Here is a 27,085-nt window from a genome sequence, read left to right as displayed (position 1 = left end):
AGTTAAGAGCATGGATCTTGGAGTTGCACAGGCCTATGTTCAAATTCTTATTCTGCTACTTAAATTGTATGTGTTCATGGACACATGGTCTTTTAACTTTGTACGGCTTTTGTGAAAATTTTGATAATAGCATTGAAGCACCTGTGCATGGCACTAGTAAATAACATATGACAGTTATTATGCGATGAGGAAATATTGGAAAGTGTTCACACATTTCACTTTTCAAAGCTTCTCTGATGCCTAGTTTCCTTTATTAGCCATTCAATTGTATGTGCTAAGCACTGCCTTTTTTGAGCTTATTACAGTGATTACAGTATAAATGCCCCTTAAGAAGGTTATTCTTATTTTCTAACCCTGTACAGTGAATTTTATAAGATAGCTGTTCACAGTGACAGAAGAAATATAGCAACATGACATTAACACGCACCTAGGAGTGTGAGGCCATAAAAGGGGAAGTGGGTCCTAAAATGGAGTCTACTAGGATTGGTCCTATCACTTCTACAGGCCTCAAAGTACATACCTGTGTCATGTGCCATGAGGTTAAGCATCAGAGAAAGACACCTAGAAAAAGTCTCAAATTAGAATAGTAAGACAAGAGAAAATGTGTGATTTAGTATTTGTCTATTTTGTCTGGTGTTTAATAGGACCCAAATAAGAAAATTAATAAATTGCTGGAATCTTTTAACATATATATTCTCAGATTAGAAGAGCAGTAAAAACATAGCTGAGCTCTGTTAACATGCAAATTATATTTTAATTCAACAAAATTTGTTACGCCTACTAGTGCCAGACACTCTGCTAGGCACTGGGGGTGTGAGAGTGACGAAAGCAGACATGGTCCCTGTTCCTCGTGGGGGAGGAACATGAATAACTGCCAAAGAGCTATGATAAGAAAGGTGCACGGAGCTGTGGGAGTACAGAAGAAAGGCACCCCGGACCCAGGCTTCCCTGAAGTGACCTAAAGGATGAGAAGTCATGGGATCAAGAGTGGGGGTTAAGGGTTTCAGGAAGAGGGAGCGGCCTCTGAGGAGGCCTTCAGTTGTCAACTCTGACCTTCCAAGAAACAGTTAAATCCAAGGAAATCCAAAATTTATTGATGAATGTCTCAAACATTTAGTTTGGTACCCAAACTCAGCCCAAGGTAAATCAAGGGCAGGCTGACAGTGTAATGCCCCATTTCACAGAGAGTTTTCCAAAGAAAATCCTGATAAGAATTAAAAAGAATGACAGCAGGTCAGGCTTGTTGATGCATTTTATTGTGAGATGGGGGAGTCTGGTAAAAAACTAGAAAATGATCATGGTGTAACAAGGAACTTAAAAATGAAGAGTCAGATTTGTAACTTACATACATGAATACAGGAACAAATTGGCACAAAATGTTAAACATTGTTCCCAACACTGTTTATATAAGGTTATCCTAATTTGGCTTACTAAGGAAATGAGAGTTTTATGGTTAGGCTAATCTCTTAAAACTGCAGAGCATCATGCTATTAGTCACACAGTGAATTTCAAAATTTAAGTTTTATATTAAAAACTGGATAAAGGTAAAATGACTTGATTGTAGTTGTAAAACTAATACATTCCCATTTAAATTCTGTTCTACAGTCCCAAGGCAAGTATAAATGTTAACATAACACTGTTAAATCAAATCTCAATGCAAGAGAACCAATTGCATCTCTACTTTAAATCTTATCAACTTTCCAAATTTTCATACTAAAATATATTATTGTATTAATACAAACTACAGTATTATACACTACACTGTGTAATAAATAAAGAAATATAAAAATAAGACACATAAATATAAAAGTTTTCTAAAACTAAAAGTACATATGTCAGTAAGAAGGGTATTAATACTGCCAGGTTTGAAGACATACAGTACAAAAATGTTGCACAGATCTATAAACTAAAAGAAATAAAATAATACTGATAGGTAAAAATCAGCTAATGTTGTTAATAAACTGGGTCCATAATAACTAACATTTGGAAACAGTTATGAGCCAAATAACAATGGCATGTCCATGTGAGAAATGCAAGTACATGGATAAAGCAGATTAGAAAATTTCCCTTTCATTTCTGTAGAGAAATTTGAACATCAATTAATGAAAAACGAATACTGAGGAATTAAAGGATGAAATGTCCCAGTGTTCCGGTTCTCTGACAGAAGAGTCAGTGGTTTTAAGTTTTATTTTGGAATTCTGATACAACAAACAAATCAACAAATGCTAGTTATTGTAGGCCACACATTGAACGAAGGCGGGTTAGAGCCTTGAAAAATACTGATAAATGGCACTTACAGCACACAGGTCTTGCTTAAGGCCAAAGGAGATACAAAGCTTCATATCATATCCTTCATATTTGTTACCACATACTCAAACACAATTACAAACACTGATTCTGACGACTCTGCTGTCCTCACCAGTAATAACACTGTTAGTCCCTGCGATCAGAACTCAATGACAATCGTTTGAACTCCATTTTAAACCACATGAGTAAGAAACTTCGGTTCTTCTATCGGCGGCTTTCTTAAGGCTAACAATACACTTTAAATGAGAATACACTCTACTCTGACATCTAAATATTAGAAATCACTACCTTCTAGACTGAATTTATAAAAGGTAGTTAGCACGGTCTGGAACTGCATTATGCTTTTCTGTGAAGGGAATTTTGTAGTGCAGAAGTTCTCACATTTTAAAAAACATAATAAAATACTGAAGCGGATTTAGCATACTTTTACCAATAAAAAATTATAAAATTTCTCCCAATTGTACAGCTTAAGAATAAACCAACATAAGAGTGATAGTTAATACTGATAAAATGAAACAATGCCAGATGCTTATCTAGTTAATCAGTTTCCTTTAACCTGTTCAATCTTTGCTTTCTGCGTCATTTAAGTTTTCTAATCTGCTTCATGTTACAAACTTGTTCCTAACTTTGAAAAATGCATGAAAAATTACTAGGTCTGAGGTTCAGGCACACCTGGATTTTTTTTGTGTGGTTTTCTTTTTTTTTTGTATTTTGTAGTTTTTTAAATTTTTACTTACACAGTAGTGAACAGAAATCACAGTATACAGGTTACTGTGTTTCCATGAAAAGCATGTATAATATAGAACAAACTTCATTACCAATCCGAATTTATATTCCTTCTAGAAACACTCTTAGGCTTCATTTGTTTTTTCTTCGGACACTTGCTCACTATTCTCGTTCACTTTTTGTTCTAAGCTGCTTGCTTGATTTACAGCCCTGTCATCCTTCACGGCACCTCCAGTTTTTGCTCCTTCTCCCTCACTCTCTGCCTCTTCTACCTCCTCCTCCTCCATCTCCTCCTCCAGCTCCTCCTCCTCCTCCATCTCCTCCTCCTCCTCCGCTTGTGGTTTTTCACATTCCTTTTCTTCCTGCAGTTCTTCCATCTCTTTATCCTCATCCTCCTCTTCTTCTTTGTCACTGTCTTCATCCTCCTCCCTTGTCAAACTCTCTCTCTCATCGGAGTCGCCCTGCGACGGGGACGCCCTCGCCCCGCCCCGCTCATTTGCTAGGACTTCCGGCCCTGCCTCCTCCTGCTCCGTGCTGTCTCGCTCCTCCGCTTCTCTCTTGCAATAGGAGTAGCGATGATTCATGTGCTGAGAATAAGACCCAGAGTGTGAGAAACGCTTTCCACATTTGTCACATTGATAGGGCTTTTCTCCAGAATGTAATCGCATGTGTTCAATCAGATGATGTTTGTGTTTAAATGCCTTTTTACAGATGCCACACTCGTGAGGTCTTTTACCTGCAAAAAAGAACACAGCAATGAAATAAAATGGTGGTTTCATGCAAATATAACCCTCCTAAGGTTTTTGGGGGCACTTTGAGTTGTGGAAAGGGTTAGACACTCATTTTTCAAAAACTATCAGGTTCATTAACATACCTGTGTGTTCATATTTATGTCTCAATAGTGAGCTACTCTTTTGGAATATCTTATCACACAAATCACAGGCATACATTCCATTTTCCGTCTTCCGCATTTTCTTTTTGGGTGGTGTAGAATCAGAGTCATTCTGATCCTCTACATTTGAGACTCCTTCTGAGCTAGTGTCTTGCCTTTCATCCTAAAGGGGAAAAAAGGAGTAAGAAAATTTAATTTAAATTTAAAAGATAAACAATAGACAAAAGTATGGATTAGACAGCCACTTTGATTTACACTTTCAACAATTTGACCAAAGTGAGCTCACTCCTCCTCACTGCATATGGGCTCCAATGGTGGGGTCAGATGAGAGGTGGAGGCTGATACAGACAAAAGTGGGCTTAGAGTCAATCTAGTCACAATTGCAACGAAGAAGTATGGTCAACTCAACAGGTACTGAAAAGAAAGGACACGGAAAAGAATGTGCAGTAGCAAAATGTGTAGTAACAAAATTTACTTAGTTTCCTGTGAATCCTGAGAAATTTGCAGAAAGCTTTAACTATGAGTTTGCTAAATAATCACTGATTTCTAACTGCATCTGTTACCTTCATTTTTTCATTCTGGGTTTCACTAAGCTAAAATTAAGATTGATTTTTTTTAAAAGTGGTCTTCAAATTGTATATTCCAGAGCTTCGGACTTCTTCGAACTAACTAACCTCCATGGTCTCCTTCAAAAGAGAGAGCTTTGCTCTTTCTTCTTTCTAAGAAGCAAGATGGAGAAAAACAATGCAGGAGGGTCTATATTTTTCAAGAATACTTGTTAGTCACAATGCATCTTTAGAATTTCAGTGGAATAAAAACATTTCAGGCAGTCTCAGGGAGATAATTTAGGAGGCCCTCATGCAGGCAGGACAACCCTTCAGGGGCCTGTAGTGGAACTGGGTCGCCTTAGATCCTTGCGTCTTTTCTAAAGTCTTCCATTCTATTGCCTCTAAACCCACACATTTTCTAAAAGTTCAAAGGTGTTCCATAACATTTCGTATGGCTTTGGAAAGTGGGAGAAATGCAGCCATTTGTCTGGGTCATTTGTGAGCTGCCAGTGGGTGCTAAGTAAGTTGACTCATTGCTATTTAATCTAGTCATATAATTAAGTGAAATGTTATACATAGTGCTTTATATACTAAAAATCAGATAAATTCACTGGCCATGTAAAAATTTTTTTCAAGAGTTGTCACAATTACAGGAAGCCCAATTGGTAGCAATATTTAAGACAGGAAAAACAGGAAAACACATTTGAACAGGTTATTGTAATTATTTTAGCTGCATTTACTTATAGTAAATATTTGGACAAAAGATCAAATTTATCTTTATTATATCTGATTCAATTATAAATCGATGGAGAAAATGGAAAGACATCAAGGTTAGTGACCCAAAAAAGCCTGGACAATGAGACATGCAACTGTCACACAAAACGTCTCCATCTAGAACTATCATGAATTTGGAAGAAAGTTTAAAAATGCATATATAGATTCACAACCATATTTCTTCATATGTACTAATATGACTGAGCACCGTTTAGTTTACAGCTCGTAAAATCATCAATATATTCACTAAACGAGTTCTTTATATATTTAATTCTTGTTTGCTTAATTAAAAGCTTTTATAAACAGAGGTGTTAACACATAAAAAGTGATAGCTAAGTTTGCCTGGTAGGAAATGTCTGTAAGTGGGAACCTGTTTTCATTTATTAATGAACATAAACAAGGCAGAAACTATTATGAATTTGGGGACTATAGAAGAACAGAAATCCAATTAGTGAGTATTCCAATTTTTCTTTTCTGTGTCTAGCTTCAAACAGACAAGTTTTAGCTGGGACTTATCCATCATTTTCTCACAATAGAATAATACTTTAAACTTTAGTTGATAAATTATATATTGGATTAGTAAACAACTGAAGACATGATGCCACAAAGATTAAAGCAGACGCTTATCTCTTTCTTTTCAAAAATGAGTTTGGAACAATCTGCTTGGTTCTATGGTGACTGATGTTTATTAGAAAAATTTAATGAAATAAGTCAAACTAGCATTCCCAAGGTTTAAGATGGGAGACTTATTTTTACCTGATTTCCATTTGGCTGGATCACTTTCAAGGGTGGTTCCTGGACTGCAGAGCTGACTGTAGTCGAATACGTGTAAGCCACCTGGGGAATCAGAATAGTCTGCTTATTGGCAGCTAGTGCTCGCAAGCATGGAACACTGTTCTGGTCAGCAATGGCCACGATTGTGGGTAACTGGGCAGTGACTGTGGGGATAGCAATATTTATGGGGTTGGCACTTGGTGGGATTACATTTACAACTGGTTCTGAGTCTGTAACACAACCGTCCTTTTGTGGCTCCTTTTTTGCGCAAGACAAGTTCAAGGGTTCTTCTTGGACAGAATAAACACTGTTCTGGTAAACACTAGTGATAGTTGACCTTTCCAATAATTCTCCCTGTTGCTTTGGTAGTGAAAGATCAAGAGGTTCTACTTGTGGCTCTTCTTGTGCACCTTCTGCTGTGTACAAGTAACCCTGTGTATTTCTGGATGAAGAAAGGTTTAGAGGTGATGGGGAGGATGTACTACTTCTGGAACCATTGATGGTTGAGCCCACTGGTAAAACTGTAGAGTTAGTTATCTTCAGAGGACTCTGTAGATTTATTGTGCTGTCCTGGGATTCATTTGCATTTGTAGGTTGAGACTGATCATCATTCTTTGCAGGGATATTTACTTTGCCTGGTTCAGGAGAAGATGGTTCAGAAGACTGCACTGAAATCTGTCCAGCTTGCATCTTTTCAAACCACTTTTTTACTACATCTAATGGTAGGTTTACTGAATCAGCAATCTTTGAGAGCTCTTCTGCACTTGGTTGTGCATTCAAAGCATAATATGCTTTCAGAAGAGATAAGAGGTTCTTTAAAGGTGGCTGACTGGGAGACAGATTGCCATCTCCGGAACCTGATGAAGCAGAGGATTCAGGCTTCTCAGCTTCCGGTGCAGCGAGTGAGGGAGGCTGAGTAGGCTGCTTTAGGTCATAGTGCTTTAATTCTGGAAGTGCATTAATATCTCCTGGACAATCGTCACACAGAAGGCAAGTGCTATCGTTCACTCCTCGTTCGAAGCTTTTGTCCTTCTCAGATTTAACAGTAAGATCTTCTGGTAACTTTTCACTTTTGCAACTGTTTGCTGGGGCTGGATTTTCCTTTTTTAAATTTTGAGGAACAACTTGTAGTTGGCTAGGCTGCTCAAGACTGTAATTAATGATAATTTTGGTTGTTCCATCTTGATCAACCAAAGGAAGACTGATGGCTGAAATAACAGAATGCCCACCTTGCTGTATGGATGAAGCACTGATTGTTTCTTGTTCTTTGGATGCAAGATTGGCTTGATTATTCTCCAAAACTTGCCTTATAACATTACCATCTACTGCCACTTTAAGTACATTCTGAATATCACTTAAATTGATACTTATGGGAGACACCAAACCAACTGTTGGCAGAACAACAGCTTGTACCACGCCCTGAGGAGAACTGGTTGCCTGTAACGGGCCACCACCACTAAAAACCCCATTTTGTAAAGGGGTTGAACAGTTGATTCCTGAAGCAACCACTATGGGTTTGAATTCATAATCCACAGGTTCAGTTTTAATTTGGTTTACAGAAAGTTGTTCTTGAAGGGGTTTATTCTCTATCTTTTGCCGTATTGGTGGTCGTGTGGGACTGCCTGGTGATGCTGAAAGAGATGGTGAGGAACACTGAGATGTCTTGAGTCCTGTTCTTGGTCGCCCATTCACAGGCATCAAGCTGATACATTTCTTACTGCTTATATGTGAGCTATAGGAACCAGAATGGGAAAAACGTTTCTTGCAGTTTGGGCATTCATATGGCTTCTCTCCTAAACAACAACAAAAAATATTTATAAATTTTTATGTACCCACATTTTCCCTAAAACAAGCAATTTGAAAAGGAGTTATCATGTATGCTTGTGATACAATTTTATTTAGAACCATCATTTTAAGTTTAAAACCTACATAAATGTTAAAGCACTAGTAAAACATTAGTCTGAACTACATGTGCTAACCAATAAGGGAATCTCCTCAGCATATGTCTGTAATATTTCTGCTAACCTTTAAAACTTCAAGTCATTCTCAAATACCCCAAATATATTACAGCCTACTCTTTCAAGTAATTTTTCTTCTTATCCTGTTTCACCAATGTATGTAATTTTCTAATTTCACTCTACTTAACCATCTCTAGGAGAAACTAGTGTTAGAGGAAAGAAAAGTAGGTAAAATCTCCCATAAGGCTTAACGAGTATGAATATCCTTGATTGTATGAATTATATGACTATCTCTTTCCCATATCTATAAGGTTTCCTTGAAAATATCTTTCTGAATGAGAAGAAAACTTAGTAAGTAAGTTATCGCTGGAAGCCGTGGCTTATTAAACTGGGATGTATGTACTACTGGAGATATAAGACGATGTTCTGGTGGATATGCAAAGCACCCTGGAGTTTGAATTTTAGTGAAAGTGGCTAAAGTAACTTAAAACATTATTTTTATATTAAAACAAAAATTATACTATGTTGTACAAATGCAACCATTGTGTGAATTGTTAGGAAAAAACCACAACGTCGAAGAAGCTTCTTGCTTATAGAGGCCCCCTCAAGTTGCTTCCCTAGACCATCCCTAGACCTTCCTAGGGATATGTTGGCAAAAAATTTTGAGAAGCACTGAGATCAATGAAATATTTTCATACAACCCTAATTTTTCACATTGGTTTTAATTTATAGTTACAGTTCATTAATTTTTAAGTTAAAGGTTACAGACTCTCAGTGTCAATAGGATAAGAATCTCTGGGTCTCTGGGTCTTGTGTGCCTTTTATCTTTTGCACCTATTACAGTGCAGGTCACAAAGATGCATATTAAACCTTTTTTTTAGATTAATGAATGGCTAATTGTAGAATTATGAAATGTAGTAAAGCGGATTTATCTACTCAATATCAAAATAAAGCTCATTCTCTCCCCCTTTCTTTTTAAGAATTAAAATGAATTAAAATGAAAGCAGTGAGAAAGTCAATGTAAGATCTCGTAATGTAACTTCGATGCTGTAAAGTTTAAAAAAAGGGAGCTATATTTTCTCAGAAATTTGATTACTTAAAGAATTAGATATTAGAACTGGCTGGTCTGTGCTGAAACTTTATTAAGAGATCACTGCTGCTGGGCAGTGATCTATGAAGATGGTCCAGTCTGGTTCTCCTGAGGACCATGCATTTGGGTTCAGATCCTGGCTCTCTCACATACTATTTTCTTAGCCTTCTGAAGGCTCAGTGTTTTGGTATGTAAATAAAGTAGATAGGCCCTCACTGGCTTTTTATAGCAGTTTTATGAGATAATACAGCAAAACTCTTTGTGTGCTCTCAGTAAACATCAGTGATTTCTTAAAAAAGCATTTCTATAGACACACAGGTCCAGGCAGCTTGATGTAATGCCTATTTCCCTGTCCTAGTTTGCCCTTCTGATGCAACACAGAACAAGCCTGACTTTTCTTCTACAAGCCAACCTTTCAGACCGATGAAGAGTTGTTATGTGCATCCTAAAGCTCCCTGGTGGAAGTTAAACATATCCAGGTCCTTCAAACACTCCTCATGGGACATGGCTTTCAGACCCTTATCCACTTGTTAACTTGCCTCTGGAAATTCTCCAGTTTATTAATATCTTTCCAATGAGATGCCTGAAATGTGATTCGATACTCCAAATGCATCAGATAAAAATTTCCAGAAGGGGTAAAACAACAGATATGTTATAGCATATTTCTATTTTAACATTTTTAATTATTTGATAACATTTGAAGATGAGCTACATGCTTTTCTCCTGCTCACTAGAAAAATAAGCATCTTTAATTTAGATTATTCCTATCTTTACAAACAGGGAGGCAGAGGAGCAACACAGTAGGTAAAGAAATGGCTTTGGAGTCAGGATGTCTACATCAGAGCCCTAGCTTTGCCAAGCATTAGCTGAGTGACTTTGGACAAGTTTATTAGGCTCTCTGGGCCTCTATTTTTCTCATCAGTAAAAAAGGAGGAAATAGCATCTACTTCTTAGGGTTATTAGGGTTATAGTGAGGACTACGAGTTAATGCATATGAATAACTAGAATTTGGCTGTACATAGTTAAGTGTCCAATGAATGCTAGTTATCATTATTATTATTGTTGGGAATTACCCTGACATTTATTGTTAGAAAGTGCAGAACGGGAGGAAAAAAATGGTGTAGATGACAGAGGTTCTGTTCATCCCTCTGGTGACCAAATCAGAATTGTGACGGAAACAAGGAGCAGCAGCAAGGAAAAATCGCCTGGAATCTAGAGGAACAAGTCATACAACTAGGGACAAGTCCAAGAAAGAACCCTGCGATAGCAGAAGGTAGGACGGGGCAAGGATGTGGGGCTGCCAGGTCCCCAACAGCTAAGTGAGACAGAGGCTGTGGCACTGGCAGCCGTAGAGGCCTCTTAAAGGGGCCGCATCTGTGAGCAGACTTCCATGGAGACGAACCTGGTCTCTCTGAGCACCAGTGCCGACTGGGCTGCACGCAGCAGGCACCGGTAACTTACAGGGAGACATTGGCAGAGTGAGGGCCTAGGCAAGACTTGCTCTGTACAGAAGTGTCAGCAGTATCCATTGTTCCTTGTTGAGCCCTCCCCACTCCCAGTGCACGGACATGGCGCTGCCACAGCCGAGACGTCATCAAACTGGATAACAGAGGTCACTCTGCCCAGAGGATTCCCTGAAATCCCGCCCCTCCCACCCAAACCACATCCTGATATAACCTCAGAAAGTCAGGTGCTCCTTGCTAAGCAGCACCGAGACTCACACTGAAGGCAGCTGGCCTCCGTTTCTGGTGTGGCCTTCTGAGGCAACTATAAGCACAACATCTGTGGACTGCTTGCTGAATCTTAACAGGTGGCCCCAGAGGGGTAGAGGCTTGAGCTAAATTTGGCCTGCAGCTAAACCCCTCTCAGGACTGTGCCACTGGACAGACATCTACTTCAGAAATCCACACTAATAAGACGGGAAGACTTGGGAGCTTTGCTTACTTCATAGAAACGGACACAGAAAGGCAGCCAAAATGGGAAGACAAAGAAGCAGAAACCATATGAGAGAACAGAACAGAGATCTAGATATAATGGAGTCATGTAATCTAACAGATGCAGAGTTCAAAACACTGGTTATAAAGATGCTCAATGAACTTTTGGGAAGTGTAGAGAACTTCAACAAAGAGATAAAAAACATAAAAATGGAACTGGAAATTATAAAAGGGAACCAGTCTGAAATGAAGAACACATCGTCTGAGATGAGAAATATATTAAATGGAATAAAAAAAGGAATAAACAGTGAATAAAGAGGATCAAGTGCCCTCTCTAGAGGACAGGAAAGCCAATCAGGACACTCAATCAGAATGGCATGAAAAAAGATGCCAAGACTATCCAAGTAATTTAAGGAGGATATGGGACACTACTAAGGCTCCAAATATTTGTCTGACCAGTGTAACTGAAGAAAATCAAGCTGTTTAACAGCTGTTTGAAGAAATAATGATGGAAAACATCCCTAACCTGGAGAAAGAAATGGACATAAAATCTCAGGAAGCTCAGAGAATTACAAAAATCAGGGATCCAAAGAGGCCCACACCAAGACACATCATGATTAAAATGCCAAAGGTTAAATACAAAAAAAAAAATCTTAAAAGTAGCAAGAGAAAAACAAATAATTACATATAAGGGAAAACCCTTAAGACTAGCAGCTGATTTCTCAAAAGAAACTATGCAGGACAGAAGGGCTTGGCAAAAAACTAAATAAATATGACAAGATGAAGACCCAGGATCTACAACCAAGGATGCTTTACCAGCAAAGCTATCATTTAGAGTTGAAGGACAGATAAAGAACTTCCCAGACAAAAATGAGCTAAAGGAATTTATCACCACCAAGCCAGTATTACAGGAAATGGGAAGAAAGGAATGGAACAACTACATTCTTATCAAGAAGTACCTTAAAAGGAAAAGAATTAAGTGCTCCAACCAAGGGATAGAGTAGCTGAAAGGATAAGAAAACAAGACCCCTACATATGAAAAGGAAGGGGATGGAGAAAGATATTGCTTTGATGGACCTAGAAGGTATTTAAGTCAGACAAAGATAAATACTATATGATTTCACTTATATGTGGAATCTAATAAATAAAAAGAACAAACTAATCAAAAACAGACTCACAAATATAGTGGACAACTTGGTGTTGGACAGAGGGTAGAGGAATTTGGGGGGCTGGGAGAATCTGGGGTGAAGGAATAAAGAACACATTAGTAGCTGATGGAGGGTCATGGGGATGGGGAGCACGGCATAGGAAATGGAGCTAGCATTTATATGTTGGCTAGGTGGAGGTTCAGGGGAGGGAGAGTGCAATTGGGGGGATCATTTTATGAACTATATAGATGTCTAACCAATGTACAGTATACTTGAAACTAAATAAATAAAATTAAATTTAAAAAAAAGTGCAGAATGAGTATTCTAAAGCCAAAGTCACTTTGTTATAAAACTCATGTTTTCTAACTTCATAGTTTTATGATTTATAGCTAAAGTACATCACCTAATTTCTCTATTTAGGTTAGTGTTCGCAACTACTAAACCCTGGAGGTTACATCAGGAAGTTGTATTGCTCAAAGTTAGATATACTATGAATACTGAGATTTTTTTTTTTTAATGAGTGAGGTGGGTGTTTGGTTGCATCTGATATAAAAATTTTCCAGGCTAAAACTACTATGAGGCCTTGGAACAAATCCAAGTTACTTTCTGGGGAGGATCGCAGCCCATGGGCAGGTTCTCTTCTGTCTTACATCTGAGCGGAGGTGTGGTGGCCTCCTCCCCATTGTAGTTCAACTCCTACACCCAGAGTTCAAATGATGGGTGACATACATGACTCTGCAGTGGGCTCATTTAAGGGTATCAGAAGATAGCAACAATCCAGGTAATTTTAGAGAGTATAACTGAGGACTCTAACCTTTAATATCTTTTAAAAACTCAATTGAGAGAAAAAAATTACAGAGGTTTCCTGAAAGATATACAGTCATCCTTTATTAGATACTCTAAACCAGTGGTCTCCAAACTTTATGGCACCAGGGACCAATGAGAATCTAATGCCTGATGATCTGAGATGGAGCTGAGGTGGTGATGCTAACGCTGGGGAGCGGATGCAAATACAGATGAAGCTTCACTCGCTGGCCCGCTGCTCACCTCCTGCTGTGTGGCCCAGTTCCTAACAGGCCACAGACTGGTACAAGTCCACTGCCCAGGGGGTGGGGACCTCTGTTCTAAACTGTGCTTTCAACACTATCTGTGATGAAGAACCATTTTTTTTTTAAGTTTTTATTTTAAATTTCCAAACTACTGTGGACCAATATTGTGTTAAAATAAAATGAAATTGTTACAGCATTGCCTTGGTATAACAGTTTCTAAATGCCTACTCTCAATTTCTGTGTTTAAAGAACCAGTAACAACTAGCTTGCAGATTGGTACCGGTCCTGGGATGACACTGAGTATCCCTGCTCAGAATCTTCCCTTGGAATAAAAGAGGCCATTCGAAAACTGCAGATGTGGAGCTCATGTGGTCATCCTGGAGAAGTGCTTTTTCTGAATTGCACTTTGGTGAAATATCGCTGGACTCTGTTGAAGAATCTTGTTTTTAAAAGAAAATGCTATCAGTCTCTCTGCTGTATTATTTTAGGGATATCTCTGAGGATGATATAAACTGTATTTTGCTTTCTTCTTCATGCTGCTTTAAAGAACAAGTTTCTCTATGGCCTTAGTATCAGAATGTGGTGTGCTTTTTCTAGCAAGAGATCCTTTCACTCACAGACACTCTGCTTTTGGTTACTGATTGCAGTTTTCCTACTTCTTAAACGTTAGAGTCTAATTTCTGGTCTACTTCCAGCATGTGCAAGGAATTTCACAGTATTCATTTTTTCCATGTTTACTTCATGCCTGTTTTACTTTGTTAACTTTATTTTTAAATTAAAATTTCTTGCTAAAGGCTTACAAGCCTTATATTAAATACTTTTAAAAATAAGACATATAAATACATAATGAATGGATAGTGCCAAGTTTCATGTTTTGTGACATGGCCTAATTTGCATTAGCTTTTTAAGCAGCAGCAGCAGCAGCAATACTGTTACCTTACATAAAGCTCTGGAACATCCAAACTCCTAAAATTTTTCTGTGGCTACTACATACAATAACTCTCTACTTACTATTTGATTGAGACTGTTGAATATCAATGCAGGATCCTATAATTAAATATCAGCTTGTTTCTAGATCTGTATTTTAATCTTTGGTATATCCCATGCTTCCCTACTTTGTATCATCTAGAGATCTGATAAATCCTCCTACACAACTAAAATAGGACCATATGACATTCATTTTGTACATGAATCCTACTCTAAGCTTTATTTTCCTTCTTCTACTCCACATCAACATTAAAAAAAAAGTTCTCTTGAATTAGCTATGACTCTACCAACAACTTCAAATCATCTCTGGTAAGAAGGGAGGTTATTAAAAATATATTATTGATGATAACAGGAACTAAGAAGTAGGATCCTGAGGCAGGCTGCAAAACACAACCTCTACTTTCCAGAAATATTAAGGTGTAAAAATAAAATCTTTTTGTAAGAATCTTGGTTTGAGTATTTTTAAGTGGTAACTAACATTATTTGGCCCTCAATAGCAAATACAGTAAAACTTCAAGAACTTTTGCAGTTACAGAATAAAATACAGATATCATGAACCACCCCTCAGAAAGCCACCCAACTGTATTCTTTTGGTAGGATATTTGCAAAATGTAAATGTCACTACAATAATTTTCACAAAATAAGCAATATGCAGATACCATAATGTTCCATTCATTAGCTAATAGTTCTATATCACTAAAATTACTTAAGTCTAAAATAGCTTATCAAATTAATCAGGAGACAACTAGATTTCATAGTGCAATGTGGGGTGCTATTAAGTTTTTTGATAGCTTTTGTTTAAGTAGAGCCTCTGAAGAAAAGCAAATACAGCTCTGTTTACATGTTTACTAAAAGAGACATATTTTTACCATATAATAATATTCATTTTGTAAGTAATGATTTGGAAAATGACATGGAATAAAAAGGTGAAATGACAGGAGGATGTAGTTTTCTTTCACATTCTCTTTAATGCTGCATTTCCCCCCCCTCCCACCCCCCGCCCATGATGTCCTCTCTTGCTGACTCCACACCACCCGCATCATGTCCTGTCTGGGGTTCCATTTCTACTTCTCTCATGTAAAGAATGTCTTCATCTCCTTATTTCCATGCACAAACTGTACCTCTATACCCTTTTTCATTCCCTTGTTAACTGTGCAAAAGAGGCAATGAAATTAACATTCATCAGAAAGCTGAAGTGTTTTTAGGTTGTACTTCTTGTTAAAACATACTATATTCTGATAAGGAAACTTGGAGGATGTTATAGTTTATTAACTTGATATACTTTAGTTAAGGATTAAAACTCCAATAAAATACCATTTATATGAAAATTTCTCCAGATTAGTCTTTATCCTAAAAGGAAAGCAAGGATTTTATGTGTGTGGATCACATGTTAAAATATCACCACATATGCTATGATATTCAAGGCATAGAAAGACAACACATATTTACCACTGTGGATTCTTAGGTGCTCTTTTAGGTGGTGTTTGTATTTGAAAGCTTTTCCACATTCAGTGCACTTGAATTTACGATTACCCCCGGACTGTGTCACATGTCTCTGTAAGAAATAATTGGTATTTTACTTATAAAGCAAAAAAAAGCTTTAGATATAAAGAACATCCAATCTGATAAATATACTGTTTTGGTGATTACTTTGTTTCTTAAAGGCCTCAAATTACAGTAGTCCCAAAAACCTAGTCTAAAGAGGAGGGTGACAGTGAGAACAGAATTTCGACACAGAGAAAATCTCCACTTTCTAATTTAAAGTATTAGAATCATATTTTATTAGGCAATATAGTACTTAGCAAAAATAAAATTATATATACTAGGAATCAGAGATTATCTTGTCTGCACTCTAATTTACAGATAAAGAAAACAAGGTCAAAAAATTCAGTAATCTGTATAAAGCACAGTTATTCAACAGAAGAATGAGGTCTCCTGAACAGAAAAAAAGGCCAGGCTTTTTCCAGTATTTTATCCTGTCTTTTATATGTTTGATATTTCCAAAATGCACTTTAATCTGATGATTTAAAAAAATACCTCCATCTTTTTCAGCCAAATATGGATTTTATAATAGCTTTCTGTCTGGTTTATCAAATCTCCACTTTTATATATTTCAGATATATTCTGCACCCTTAATCTTACGAAAGCACTGCTTGAAGTGTATTGAATCCTGCACATAAACCTCCAAAGGAGTCCCATTAACCCCTGAATACAGATTCTGAGTCTACAGATTCTAAGTTCATAGCTCCTGAGTTTGTAGGCTTATTCTTCACCAGTTTTCTAGGAGTGCAGGCCTCAGTCATTTAGTGAGTCTGTGTTTTGTACATACACTGCTCTTCTCCCTCTCCCCTCATATTGTTCATACTATTCCTTATTTCTTGGCTATGCTTCCCCTTAATTATGACCGAAGATTCTACCCATCTTTCAAAGGCTTAACCCTAAGTACTACTTGCTTCATACTCACCCTTAGAGGACTCTACTTTCCTTTGTCTTTCATGTAGGAAGGAAAGAAAATACGTACTGTGTGTCTGACCTTACTTCATCCAAACGCATGACTTCAAATACTGAATATATGATGACAATTCTCAAATTTATATCTCCAAACCTCTCCCCTCAACTCTAGACTCTTATTGTCAATTGCTTCCTTAACATTCCCAGTTGGGAAGTGACAGGCATCTAATGACATGATTAACATCAAACTCTAATTTCTTGCCTGAAAATCAGTTCCTCCTCCAGTGTTTCCTATATTTGTAAATAAGACTCTCATTTATTTGATTACTGCCTAAGCCCTGAACTTTGGAGTAATCCTTGATTCTTCTTTCTCTTATATCCTTAATAAAACCATCAGTAAGCCACCTGAATAGATTCTGAATCCAACATTCCTCATTACGTCATGTCTGTTACCACCGCCAAGTTTAAAGCTATCAACCCTTTGGCCTGCATTATAGCAAAAGCCTCTAAATGGTCTCCTTGCTTCCATTTTTGACTCTTTTAACCGATTCTCTACCCAACAGCCAGTGTTCCCTTAAAAATAAATAAATAAAAAGAAAACCTAAGATAAATTCAATATCCTTCAAAGGCTTCCCTTTGGAATAAAGGGAGTACAATCACATTTTGGAATAAAATCAGAAGTCTTTACCATGTCCCAGACAAGGGGCTACATCATCTGGCCTGCAGTATCTCTCTGACCTCACCTATCTTTCTCCCCTTTATTCACACTGGCCTCCTGGCTGTTCTTTGGTGATGCTGGGCAGGTTTCTGCCTCAAGGCCTTTTCATGTTTCAATTTATTCCCTTTGAGTGGGATACTCTTTCCTCAATAGTTCCTTGGACCGGCTCTTTCATTCAGGTCCTAGTTTCAGATGGCCCATTCTCAGAAAGGTCTCTTTACCCTGTAAACAAATAGCAACTTTCATCACTCTCTATCTTCTTATTCGACTTTATTTTTCTTCATATTACCTGTTTTTATATTTTAAATGTTTTATATCACCTACTAATACATGCCCTCTACTGTCAGGGACTTTAAGTGCTCATCGTTTTTACTACTGTACCTTTAACACCTAGAACAGGGCTTGACGCATAATAGAATCTCAAGCATCTGTTGAATGAATAAATGAATAAGACATGAAAATGCTTACCTTTAAGTTGTGGCATGATTTTCAAAGGCTACCAAACTCGACATTCTACCCTTTAGTTTGCTGCCTCATAACCTAAATTGTTTCCAAGACCCCCCAATTATATTTCCTCACTTTACTGGTCCCCACATTCATCCTTTGTGACCTTAGTCTGACCATACATTCCATATATAAAACCTACTACATTTGCCCCCATCAGAAAAATGATCAAAAAGGGCATTTCATGCTCAAAAGAGATCTTATAATTTGCTTTATAATGGCATCTCCTGCATTCACCATCGGTTCTATCTGTCCTCTAGAGATCCTTTTCTTTGACTTGGGCCCTTGATACAGAATCCTATGGGGACAGCAGCTGCAGGATGGGTCTGCTCCCCAAATGTCATCTGAACAGGCTCTTTTCTCAAGGCCTGTCTGTACTGTGGTTATGCCAGGGCTCTAAGATGGAAAGAACCCTCTTCTGTACTGTCCCTAAGAAGACTAACAAGAGTGGCCGAAGGTATATACATGACGTTTGTCTTCAGCGGTTCCTTCTCTGTGTCAGGTCCTCTTTCTTTTGGTATTCTCCCATTTCAAGTGCTCTTTCACAGACGTAACCATTAACCTATCTAAGGAGATCTCAGTCCTACAGTCCCTGATGGCCAGCATGCCCCTTACCCCAATCTTATTTCTTGAACGTTGTTGCCAGAATTCTGAAAAGATAGGCTGACCAGACTCAGTCATTCTTTTTCTGTTACAATTTTTTTATTTGGTTTTTCAGTTTAGCCATCATCTGAGCAAAGGGTCTAACTTGTTCTCTATAGAAATCAGGTATATACATAGGGCAAAGTTCTTAGAGATTCAGGTATATAGATATTCACAATCCTTTGATATAAGGAATTGGACATGTGCCCCAAACAAAACATGTGCCCTTAACATAACCCATGCAGGTGAATGTTTATTTGATTTTTAAAGTTAGAATTAAGTAGATATTCATTTGATTATTTATAGTTGATAGTTATCAGGACCTTAAAAAAGAATAACTAGCAAGATTCTTTGACTTTAATCCTTAGGTACTGAGCCAAAAGTTTAGCTGTAACTTATACTTACAGAGTAGTCTTGATTTATACTTCCAGAAATTGAAGCAAAATGACACAGAAGTAGAATAAACCATATAAAAATTGAGTCTTCAGAATTAAACTGGTTTAGAATCTAAACTTTAGATTCTTAGAGGAGGCAACTTCCCTTACTGTAGGGAAGAAAAATCATAGCTTATACTGAGAATAAATAGCCATTGGTTCACAGAAAATAAAACTTTATTATTTTTCTTTTAAATCTGGTCAGTAGTAAGTCATGTGGTTTATGAACCAATATTTATTTTCCCACACTGAACATTTTAGTAGAATGTATTTTGAAATCTAGTTCTAAACTTAAGAGAAATATTTGTTATAGTATAAGAAAAATAATTAAATTGTGATGAGATTTTATCTGAAAAAGAAAAAAGTTACCTCTAAAATAATGTTCACATGTGCTTTTTAACTCAGAAATGACCAGATAATTCAAATAATCACCTTCATTTTTATAAGGCTGCAGATAAGACATTGTCGAGTTATACTGTTTTGGTGATTACTTTGTTTCTTAAAGGCCTCAAATTACAGTAGTCCCAAAAACCTAGTCTAAAGAGGAGGGTGACAGTGAGAACAGAATTTCGACACAGAGAAAATCTCCACTTTCTAATTTAAAGTATTAGAATCATATTTTATTAGGCAATATAGTACTTAGCAAAAATAAAATTATATATACTAGGAATCAGAGATTATCTTGTCTGCACTCTAATTTACAGATAAAGAAAACAAGGTCAAAAAATTCAGTAATCTGTATAAAGCACAGTTATTCAACAGAAGAATGAGGTCTCCTGAACAGAAAAAAAGGCCAGGCTTTTTCCAGTATTTTATCCTGTCTTTTATATGTTTGATATTTCCAAAATGCACTTTAATCTGATGATTTAAAAAAATACCTCCATCTTTTTCAGCCAAATATGGATTTTATAATAGCTTTCTGTCTGGTTTATCAAATCTCCACTTTTATATATTTCAGATATATTCTGCACCCTTAATCTTACGAAAGCACTGCTTGAAGTGTATTGAATCCTGCACATAAACCTCCAAAGGAGTCCCATTAACCCCTGAATACAGATTCTGAGTCTACAGATTCTAAGTTCATAGCTCCTGAGTTTGTAGGCTTATTCTTCACCAGTTTTCTAGGAGTGCAGGCCTCAGTCATTTAGTGAGTCTGTGTTTTGTACATACACTGCTCTTCTCCCTCTCCCCTCATATTGTTCATACTATTCCTTATTTCTTGGCTATGCTTCCCCTTAATTATGACCGAAGATTCTACCCATCTTTCAAAGGCTTAACCCTAAGTACTACTTGCTTCATACTCACCCTTAGAGGACTCTACTTTCCTTTGTCTTTCATGTAGGAAGGAAAGAAAATACGTACTGTGTGTCTGACCTTACTTCATCCAAACGCATGACTTCAAATACTGAATATATGATGACAATTCTCAAATTTATATCTCCAAACCTCTCCCCTCAACTCTAGACTCTTATTGTCAATTGCTTCCTTAACATTCCCAGTTGGGAAGTGACAGGAATCTAATGACATGATTAACATCAAACTCTAATTTCTTGCCTGAAAATCAGTTCCTCCTCCAGTGTTTCCTATATTTGTAAATAAGACTCTCATTTATTTGATTACTGCCTAAGCCCTGAACTTTGGAGTAATCCTTGATTCTTCTTTCTCTTATATCCTTAATAAAACCATCAGTAAGCCACCTGAATAGATTCTGAATCCAACATTCCTCATTACGTCATGTCTGTTACCACCGCCAAGTTTAAAGCTATCAACCCTTTGGCCTGCATTATAGCAAAAGCCTCTAAATGGTCTCCTTGCTTCCATTTTTGTCTCTTTTAACCGATTCTCTACTCAACAGCCAGTGTTCCCTTAAAAATAAATAAATAAAAAGAAAACCTAAGATAAATTCAATATCCTTCAAAGGCTTCCCTTTGGAATAAAGGGAGTACAATCACATTTTGGAATAAAATCAGAAGTCTTTACCATGTCCCAGACAAGGGGCTACATCATCTGGCCTGCAGTATCTCTCTGACCTCACCTATCTTTCTCCCCTTTATTCACACTGGCCTCCTGGCTGTTCTTTGGTGATGCTGGGCAGGTTTCTGCCTCAAGGCCTTTTCATGTTTCAATTTATTCCCTTTGAGTGGGATACTCTTTCCTCAATAGTTCCTTGGACCGGCTCTTTCATTCAGGTCCTAGTTTCAGATGGCCCATTCTCAGAAAGGTCTCTTTACCCTGTAAACAAATAGCAACTTTCATCACTCTCTATCTTCTTATTCGACTTTATTTTTCTTCATATTACCTGTTTTTATATTTTAAATGTTTTATATCACCTACTAATACATGCCCTCTACTGTCAGGGACTTTAAGTGCTCATCGTTTTTACTACTGTACCTTTAACACCTAGAACAGGGCTTGACGCATAATAGAATCTCAAGCATCTGTTGAATGAATAAATGAATAAGACATGAAAATGCTTACCTTTAAGTTGTGGCATGATTTTCAAAGGCTACCAAACTCGACATTCTACCCTTTAGTTTGCTGCCTCATAACCTAAATTGTTTCCAAGACCCCCCAATTATATTTCCTCACTTTACTGGTCCCCACATTCATCCTTTGTGACCTTAGTCTGACCATACATTCCATATATAAAACCTACTACATTTGCCCCCATCAGAAAAATGATCAAAAAGGGCATTTCATGCTCAAAAGAGATCTTATAATTTGCTTTATAATGGCATCTCCTGCATTCACCATCGGTTCTATCTGTCCTCTAGAGATCCTTTTCTTTGACTTGGGCCCTTGATACAGAAAGGATATGGGGACAGCAGCTGCAGGATGGGTCTGCTCCCCAAATGTCATCTGAACAGGCTCTTTTCTCAAGGCCTGTCTATACTGTGGTTATGCCAGGGCTCTAAGATGGAAAGAACACTCTTCTGTACTGTCCCTAAGAAGACTAACAAGAGTGGCCGATGGTATATACATGACGTTTGTCTTCAGCGGTTCCTTCTCTGTGTCAGGTCCTCTTTCTTTTGGTATTCTCCCATTTCAAGTGCTCTTTCACAGACGTAACCATTAACCTATCTAAGGAGATCTCAGTCCTACAGTCCCTGATGGCCAGCATGCCCCTTACCCCAATCTTATTTCTTGAACGTTGTTGCCAGAATTCTGAAAAGATAGGCTGACCAGACTCAGTCATTCTTTTTCTGTTACAATTTTTTTATTTGGTTTTTCAGTTTAGCCATCATCTGAGCAAAGGGTCTAACTTGTTCTCTATAGAAATCAGGTATATACATAGGGCAAAGTTCTTAGAGATTCAGGTATATAGATATTCACAATCCTTTGATATAAGGAATTGGACATGTGCCCCAAACAAAACATGTGCCCTTAACATAACCCATGCAGGTGAATGTTTATTTGATTTTTAAAGTTAGAATTAAGTAGATATTCATTTGATTATTTATAGTTGATAGCTATCAGGACCTTAAAAAAGAATAACTAGCAAGATTCTTTGACTTTAATCCTTAGGTACTGAGCCAAAAGTTTAGCTGTAACTTATACTTACAGAGTAGTCTTGATTTATACTTCCAGAAATTGAAGCAAAATGACACAGAAGTAGAATAAACCATATAAAAATTGAGTCTTCAGAATTAAACTGGTTTAGAATCTAAACTTTAGATTCTTAGAGGAGGCAACTTCCCTTACTGTAGGGAAGAAAAATCATAGCTTATACTGAGAATAAATAGCCATTGGTTCACAGAAAATAAAACTTTATTATTTTTCTTTTAAATCTGGTCAGTAGTAAGTCATGTGGTTTATGAACCAATATTTATTTTCCCACACTGAACATTTTAGTAGAATGTATTTTGAAATCTAGTTCTAAACTTAAGAGAAATATTTGTTATAGTATAAGAAAAATAATTAAATTGTGATGAGATTTTATCTGAAAAAGAAAAAAGTTACCTCTAAAATAATGTTCACATGTGCTTTTTAACTCAGAAATGACCAGATAATTCAAATAATCACCTTCATTTTTATAAGGCTGCAGATAAGACATTGTCGAGTATATCTTTTTAATTTTTATGTATATTAAAACTCTTGCCTCCTTCTATGGAGGGGAGAATTCTCAAGATTTGGCAAGCTAGTGAATCTCAGCCATTTCACACTTACTTGATCTCGTCCTGATTTATGTGATGTCATGTGACGTTCAAGCTGAGTTCTGTATGCAAAGGTGTAACTGCACAGGGAGCAACTAAAGTTATCTTCATTCTTTTCATGGCGATACTTAATGTGTTCTTTCAGAGAGGTAAAGCGTTTATATCCTCTATCACAATACGGGCAGGTTAGCAACTGGGAAAATGCATCTGGTGTTCCTGTAAAAGAAAAATCATATATGTTAAATTTAAAACATTTAAAAAATATTACTAAAGCTACCACTGAGTCCCTATGCTATGTGCCAGATACTATGTTACCCAGTTTATATTTGATCCTCAAAATAATACAGTGATACTCTATTTTATAAAAGAAAAAAAGCAAGGCTTAGAAAGTTTAAATAACTTAAAAGTCACACAGCCAGTAAATGATGAAGTCAGGATTCAAGTGTGTGCTATCTGACTTTAAAGTTCCATATTTTTTTCACTAAACCCTAATTCTTTCCTTCTTTTTCCTTTAATTAGACAAAGAAAATGGAAGTAAAATTAGAATGTAGATTACATTTGTAAATGTATACATATTAAATAGGCTTGTATACTATAACAAAATCTTTCCATACATAATAATGTCATTATTTATTTAATGTTCATTCTTTTAAATTTGAAAATGACACCATAGTGTTAGTGTCACCAGAGACTACGCAGCACATAGTTAGATATGTTTCCAAGACTCTGTGGCAGTTAGGTGGCCATATGACTGAATTCAGACCAAAAGAATGTATATTGGGGGAAAGGAGTAATGGGACCCAGATCTAGACTTGGTTCATAAAGACCTCTCATGCTTGATGATTCATATTCTTCTGCCTACTGAAACACACTGACGAATTTTCTGTAAAGTTTTATATGGATGAATATAGGATAGCTTTAAGAAAATAAAGGCATTATGGATAAATCAGAGTTCACTGAATGAACTATATTTTTATATTTTAAACCATCTAAATCTGACAACCCTAAAATGTATTACTGCTTTGCCAATTAATGTTATTTAACTAAGAGTAGTTTTCCATATTTATTTCTTTAGAGGAATAAGTTCCTAAGTGACATCTAATTGTAAATACCATCTCTACCTTTACTTTGAATTTCTTATAGAAAAACAGACCACCAGAGAAAATTTCATAACAATCTCCAAATGCTTCAGAAACACATATTACCTTTATTGGAATTCAAGTTTATGTAAATTAAATGTCTGCTCAAGGACCAGACTGCAAATAACAGATTTAGCACCTGGCTCTACATAGCTAAATATGCTGAAATATAAATCAAATATATAACTATGAATATTTTATTCAAAATATGAAAAATCGAACAACCAAAACCCCCAAAGTTTAGGATGGCATCTTTGGTTAGCAAGGCAACCGGAACCAGAGAGTGTTCTGTTGGTGATGACTCTAACATGACCCATTTCTTTGGGGGACTAGATTAGCCACATAAGGAAATTTCTTTGGAAATCATGTTATTTTATCTAGTATGTTTTCTTATTTGTACAAGCAAGTGGAAATCAACATTTAGGACATTCTCCTCGCCAGACTGCCTAGTCTAAACCATTGAGTTTAGCTGACTACAATGACAAAAGTCAAGAGTTGCCACAGTGTGGGGATACTGTTATCAGGATACAAGACTGAAAAGTTAAGAAGACACGGGGAATCAAATGTGAAATTCACCATCGCAACTGTTCATTATTGGCACCACAATCACATTATGATTTCTATTACACAAGCTGCTTATACTCCACAGCATTATAGAGCTGTCTGCTTTCATTATTTTCTATTTTCTTCTTTGCCTTTAAGAAAATACTAATAATTTTGTAAAATGACACGTTGCTTATATTTTTAACAGCAAATTATTACATTCACAAATCAATACTGAATTTTCTCACACATATGAGATATGAATTTATTCTTTTAGGTCACTGGCATAAAACAAAATTAAGTCTGAATATCTGATATAATAAGCAAGTTATGGAATGTAAGATTAAAAGTTAAGTGAAATTTTTTGTTTCTTTTTGAAAAATACTGAATTGTTGGTTTTTAAAAAATCACTTTCTAGCAATAAAGGCTTGTCATGTAAAAAAAAATATTTCTTTTTAGAATTCTTATAAAAAATTCAGGTAGCAATTCAATACTACTAAAAAAAACTATCTGACCATTTTTTAAACTTTCTATAATTTATTTATCTATGACTGTGAATATAGTTATTAAATGAAAAAAAATCTGTTATCTAATCTTCTTTTAGTAGGTAAAATAACATTTCAGACTGATAGCATTACTCGATGAAAAACCTTGATTTATTCTCCACTGATTCTGAATTTGTGATAATTCAACTTGCTGGAGTAGTTTGCCAATTCATGACATACGAAGTGCAGTGAGGGCATGTTTAATCTACTGAAACTTAAAAAAACTTAAGAGCTTCTGAAGATAGCCATTTTTTTATATGTAAACAGATGCTGCTGGTATGATAGAATATATACTGTGAAATACTTTATTAGCAGTTAAATTACAATTTATATACCTGAAAGTATTGAATGCCTGAATTAAAAAGATATTCTATAATTCAAATGTTTTACTAATTCAGAATGGTTTAAGACCCCAATTTTTATGGGATTTTACTATGTTGGTTTGTAACAATAGACTTTATAAAGTTTAACTTTATTTGATCTATGCAATGGAACATTTCTTTAGCTTTCATTATTTTCTTTCACTGAAGCTTTTTGAAAGCCTTTTTGTTATATAAAATTACATATATACACACACATATGTATTTAAAAATATTCTATTTCCCTTTCATATTTATTGTAATCTACTGCTTCTACCAATGAAATGTTAACACATTTTCTTTAAGAGAAAAAATAACCAAGAAATGAAAATAAAAACAATAGGGCCTTACAGGATCACAACACCAATAACTACAGACTCTCCAAATATGCAAACAGATCATCAGAACACTAATCATCAAGGGGAAATGCAGTGTCCTCAGGGGAAATAATCTATAGTCTTCTTAAATGAGTTCTTTTGGCACACAGGAGGAAATAGTTCTAGAGTACACTACTTCTATTTCCTTTGTGCTGAGAAAATACTATCTATTCTGGAATGAAACTTCTGTTTCTGCTGTTTTTCATAGCTGATTTCTGATTTAAAGGAGATATAGCTTTCTCTCTGCAATGGAATCTGTTTTCTATACTACCCTCAATTTCCTTTAAGAATTTGAAAGCTGATTAATACATTAGCACCAAAAAAGTGGAAATACTTAGGTACAACTCTAACAAAATATGAGACTTATATGAGAAAAACTACAAAGCTGATGAAGAAAATCAAAGAACTAAATAAATGGAAAGATATTCCAAGTGCATGGATAAGATGACTCAATATTGTCAAGATGTCAGTTCTTCACAACTTGATCTATACATTCAATGCAATCACAATCAATACCCCAGTGAGGTATTTTATAGATACTGACAAAAATTATAAAGTATATATGGATAGGCAAAAGGCCCAGAATAGCCAACATGATACTGAAGGAGAAGAACAAAGTCCTAAGACTTATGTTACCAAACTTCAAGACTTACTATAAAGCTACAGTAATAAAAAAAAGTGTGGTATTGGCAAGAGAACAGACAAATGGATCAATGGAAGAGAACAGAGAGCCCCGAAATAGAACCCCATAAATATAATCAGCTGATCTTTGACAAAAGCGCAACAGCAATACAAAGAGCAAAGACAGTCTGAACAAATGGTAATTGAATCAGACATCCTAATAGAAATAAAAAAAATGAACCTAGACACAGACTTTACATCCTTCATAAAATTTAACTTAAAATGGATCACAGACCTAACTGCAAAATGCAAAACTATAAGACTCCTAGAAAGTAACAGGAGAAAACCTACAGGACCTTGGGTATGCTGATGCCTTTTTTGATACAACACCCAAGGCACAATTCATGAAAG

At 36.3% G+C, this 27,085-nt stretch overlaps 1 protein-coding gene across 1 annotated transcript in view; it reads right to left on the bottom strand.

Annotated features, from left to right (window-relative positions):
• Positions 1–1,234: 1,234 nt before the first annotated feature.
• The window catches only part of ZEB1 (zinc finger E-box binding homeobox 1), a 55,013-nt gene continuing 29,162 nt past the window's right edge, over positions 1,235–27,085 (bottom strand). Inside the window, exons 4-8 of the mRNA XM_025041261.1 lie at positions 23,104–23,306; positions 15,637–15,742; positions 6,004–7,814; positions 3,908–4,088; positions 1,235–3,769 (exon numbers count right to left, since the gene is read on the bottom strand). Coding sequence (XP_024897029.1) covers positions 3,159–3,769; positions 3,908–4,088; positions 6,004–7,814; positions 15,637–15,742; positions 23,104–23,133 — 2,739 coding nt within the window. The 5' untranslated portion in view covers positions 23,134–23,306 and the 3' untranslated portion in view covers positions 1,235–3,158. The remainder of the gene's footprint in view (positions 3,770–3,907; positions 4,089–6,003; positions 7,815–15,636; positions 15,743–23,103; positions 23,307–27,085) is intronic.

This window comes from Pteropus alecto, unplaced genomic scaffold (assembly GCF_000325575.1).
Source record: "Pteropus alecto unplaced genomic scaffold, ASM32557v1 scaffold269, whole genome shotgun sequence".
NCBI lineage: Eukaryota > Metazoa > Chordata > Mammalia > Chiroptera > Pteropodidae > Pteropus > Pteropus alecto.
Note: the sequence above shows the minus strand (reverse complement) of the source record. Positions and strands in the feature narration are given on the sequence as shown.